Source organism: Branchiostoma belcheri, unplaced genomic scaffold (assembly GCF_001625305.1).
Source record: "Branchiostoma belcheri isolate BF01 breed outbred unplaced genomic scaffold, Haploidv18h27 scaffold38, whole genome shotgun sequence".
In the NCBI taxonomy this organism is placed as follows: domain Eukaryota; kingdom Metazoa; phylum Chordata; class Leptocardii; order Amphioxiformes; family Branchiostomatidae; genus Branchiostoma; species Branchiostoma belcheri.
The window spans coordinates 1,841,586-1,846,141 of record NW_017803998.1 but is presented as its reverse complement, the minus strand read 5'-3'; the positions used below and the strand labels follow the sequence as shown (position 1 = coordinate 1,846,141).

Below are 4,556 nucleotides of genomic sequence, written 5' to 3'. Positions count from 1 at the left end.
TACTGCCAAAATACCGAGCGACCCTACCTCTGCTTGGAGAGTAAGTATTGACTGAAGAAGGCCATATAGTTTTAGCTTATAGCAGAAAACTTGGATATACAGCCTGCTCTCTGGAATGTTATCTTATGTCATTTTTTGTACACCTAGAAATTTTCATGTGCACCTTTTCTGTTAACTTCTGAGACTAACAATATTTGTTTTGTTTAGGAGGAAGGGGAGGAGGCTCATCTGTAGGTTTGTTTCGTTTGTGAGGTCTAGGTGCCTTATTTTCACTAGACTGCTCTGGACCTGAACTGTGTGTTTCCTCGTTTGAATGTAGGGAATTCGATTGTTTTGGTGGTGTTTCCTCGTTTGAATATAGGGAATTCGATTGTTTTGGTGGTGTTTCCTCGTTTGAATATAGGGAATTCGGTTGTTTTGGTGGTGTTTCCTCGTTTGAATATAGGGAATTTGGTTGTTTTGGTGGTGTTTCCTCGTTTGAATATAGAGGATTCGACTGTTTAGCAGATAATTCGGTGCTACCAGAATATGTTTGATCCAAGCATGGAGTGGTAGACTGAGAATTGCTCTCACGTGTCTGATCAAGACCACAGGCCATTGCAGTATAATAATCATCTGTTGTGTTTGTATTGGATTCAGTGACTGTACGAAACCGACCCTGCCCTGCCTGACCATGACCACTGGTCATTACAGTATAACAATCAGTGGTATTAAGATAGGATCGAGTGACATTTTCAAGCTGACCCTGCCCTGCCTGACCACGACAACTGGTCATTGCGGTATAACCATCAGTGGCATTTACATAGGATCCAGTGACATTTTTGAACTGACCCTTTCCTGTCTGACCATGACCACTGGTCATTACGGTATAACCTGCCGCCAGACTTGGGTTTAGTGCATTTTGAACAATCAAAGCTTGATATTGATTGTTAGCCTGAGACTGGCCCTGCCCTGTCTGATCATGACCACCGGCCATTACAGCATTTGAACTTGCAGGGCGAGGGTATGAAGGGGGTTCTCTGTTCTTCCTCTTCTGCCAGTATATGGTCATAATGATTGTAACCACGATGGCAGTGCCAGTAATGGGACCACAGATAGAACCAACGATAACATATAGACGGGGACTGGGAGGAGGTTCATAGGTGCTCTCCGCTTTTTCTGACACATGGGTAATAGTTTGGTGTGATTTCGGTAACAAACTCGTGATTATGTCTGTAAGACCTTTCCTATTTGTATCAACAGACAGTGTTGCAATTCTGACATTTATAGGACGGTTCGTTAAGCTGGCGGTGGAGCTATCAAGACTTGCTGTAGTGTCATGATTACTCTCTGTGTTCTCAAGTAATAATGAGGTAGACACTGGATACAAGGCCTTGCTATCAACAGGTATATCTGACGTAGTTTGCTCAAGTAATAAAGTGGTAGACACTGGATACAAGGCCTTGTTATCAACAGGTATAGCTGACGTAGTTTGCTCAAGTAATAAAGAGGTAGACACTGGATATAAGGCTGTAGTATCAACAGGTATGGCTGACGTAGTTTGCTCTTTACACACTAGGTTTTCAGGATTGATATCCTTCAGCGCTTTTGATCTAAAGTTAGCAGGTTGGGCACATGTTATCATATTCTCAAATGCATGAGACCCAGTCATTTTAAGCCTGAATGGAAGCATCGCACAGTCACACTGCCAGGGGTTTGATTGAATTGCTACCATAGACAGTGATGATAAGATGTCATAGATTGACGGGGGAAGGACAGCTATCTGGTTATTGCTCAGCATCAAACAACGCAGCTTGGGTAGATTTGAGAATGAGCCAGACTCGATAGTTGTTATTTTGTTGCTGTTCAGGTGAAGACTTTGAAGCTGGGGTAAGCCAGAAAATGTACCATATTGAACTTCACTTATCTGATTACGGTGAAGGAACAACATTTGGAGCTGGGGATCATTTGAGAACGCACCAGCCGATATATGAGTTATCTGGTTGTTACCCAGGAACAAACGTTTGAGACATGGAAGGTTTGAGAATGTTCCGGGCTGAATGTTAGTTATGTTGTTACTGGTCAGTTCTATCATTGGTTTATTTCAAACACAAACACAAATCACAATACAGCTCCATCACTAGGCAGCCACAAGGCTGAATTGCGTGAATAAAAGCTTTAGACAGTGAAATAAAATCCTGATCATCATTCCGTGTTGTAAAAACAGTCATGAAATCATATTAAAATCATACATTTACACAGACTATTCATGATTTAAAATGTGAACAAGGTACGGTAATGTACTTCTGTTGTACCGCTCTGTGCGCGCTGGCAATTGGTCAAGTTTTGCATGTTGTCTAGTCATCCTCCCACTGACACTACCCCTGGTTTGTGGCAGCTAGTGTCGGTAGAGGGTAGAAGCTTGTATGTTGTTCGCAAACCGTCTGCACAGGGCTATTCTGCGATCTTCTAAAGTCTGTAGCTGTAGCGTCTCCAGTGCTGACTTGTAGTTCGTGAAGTCCTTAGCAAGGATGATTCTGGTGGCTCTTCTTTGTATGTTTTCAATCTTCCTTCTCTGTGCTTTGGTCAAACCAGGGTGCCACAGAGGCGCGGCATATTCCAACACAGGACGGACGAAACAAGTATATGTAGTAAGAAGATCTTCAACGGGCGGGTTGAATTGGCGCAAACGACAGAGCAAGTATAGCCTCTGGTTCCCCTTCTTGGTTGTTTCCTTGACGTGAGCGTCCCACTTCAAGTCAGCTTGAAATGTCACCCCAAGACACTTAGCTACACTGACAACAGCTAGCTGGTGACCATCGATGTTTAATGCAGGTGGCGGGGGAGGATTACAGGAGAAGCAGACCTGCATAGTTTTACACTTGCCCGGGTTTAGTCTCATGTTCTTGTCGTTTGTCCAGCCGGATAGACGATCGAGGTCGTTCTGAATTCTAGATGGTTCAGATACAAGCCGGGACTCCACTAGGTTCAGATCGTCGACGAAAGCCCACGACGGGGAACATATAATGTCCGGTAGTTTGTTTACGTGGATGATAAACACGATCGGACCGAGCTTGGTGCCCTGTGCCAAACCACAGGTAAGTTGTTTGGTGTGGGACAACACCCCTCTGTACCGTGTCCTCTGGCTTCTTCCTTCATGGAAACTACAAATCCACGGGATGAGTTCAGGGCGGACTCCATGCTCCAGTATGTGCTTCATTGCGACGGTGTGATCGACCAAGTCAAAAGCCTTGCTGAAATCAGTTAATACCCACTAAATACCCACTACCCATTCTAAATGTTCGAGTTGTGCTAACATTGAGAATGTTCCAGGATGGATGTTATTTATCTGGTTGAAATTTAGGAGTAAAAATGTTAGTTTGGGTAGATTTAAAAATGTTTTAGGGGAAATCTGGGTAATCCTATTCTTCTTCAAGGTCAACGTTTTAAGCCTGGGCAGATGTGGGAAACAATCTATCTTAAAAATACGATTTTTAGCGAATTTTAAAACTCTTAAGTCCTTATACCTCAAGAGCACATTCATTTCTGACTGGCTTAAAGTTGTTATAGCATTAGATGTCAAGTCCAAGCTACGAATGGATATTGCTTGGTTCTGAGGGACACTGGTGAGGTTCATACTGCGACAGTCACAGTGTGAATTGAGACAGCTGCAGTTAGCTTCTGGCACGCTAGGCTCAGTCAGGATGATGATGATGAGGAAAACCAGTATTTCCTTCTTACCCATGTTGTTTTGTCACCTAGAAGGCAAATGTATGAGAAATTATAAACAGATATTAATTTTTTTCTATAATTGCATATGGGGGTTGGGATTCGTTTTAAAAGTCAAGTAGCATCGCATTTAAATGTGCACGATTATTGAGTGATACATGCTATAAAGATAGAAATTTGTACAAAACATCACGTGTATATTCAAAATCAAAATCACGTTCAGTGAATGTGTACAGGTACAGTCAAAGGGTTATGGAATACAAATCTTCACTGGTAGAATATGAAGATCTAATATGTTCTGCTCTGATTTAAAAACTGCAAAATAAACATTTTGGCCACCTGGAGGCTCCTCGTGGTATTGCAGCGGCCTTTTTGCAAGGTCCGTCCGGATATGCTTTGGTGTTATTTTCTTGGCAGTAGACATAGTTTTTTGTTCAAATCTTTCAGAGAAAAACCGAAAAAAGAAATAGTGGATTTTATGATTAAGGACATGTTTGCAGTTTAGGCAGGGATGATGCAAATGTACACAATTAGATGTAAATTATGCAAAATAGGCCTTAATCTGTATGATTTATTAGAAAATTGTAACATCTACCTGTTTCTAGCAGTATAACTTTTATCATGCCACTTCTCCATGACATCAAATGTTGTTTGCCACCATGAAAAACCATGAAAAAGTTAGTCTCCACCAGACTCCTTTGCAGGCTGAATAAATAGTAGAAATCGGCTAAGGGGAACATCATTGGCCAGAGGAGTTGGCCGGCCATAGAGGGTCCAGCTTGCCTGTCTCCCTTTCATCGTAGCGACTTCTCACAGACTCCGGCAGGCAAGCTGGACCCTCTATGGCC

The 4,556-nt window shown here is 42.5% G+C and overlaps 1 protein-coding gene across 1 annotated transcript in view; it reads right to left on the bottom strand.

Annotated features, from left to right (window-relative positions):
• LOC109476485 (leucine-rich repeat-containing protein 15-like) overlaps positions 1–3,724 on the bottom strand; it is a 4,889-nt gene extending 1,165 nt beyond the window's left edge. Inside the window, exons 1-3 of the mRNA XM_019777421.1 lie at positions 3,587–3,724; positions 3,329–3,457; positions 1,536–2,050 (exon numbers count right to left, since the gene is read on the bottom strand). Coding sequence (XP_019632980.1) covers positions 1,536–2,050; positions 3,329–3,457; positions 3,587–3,724 — 782 coding nt within the window. The remainder of the gene's footprint in view (positions 1–1,535; positions 2,051–3,328; positions 3,458–3,586) is intronic.
• Positions 3,725–4,556: the final 832 nt, after the last annotated feature.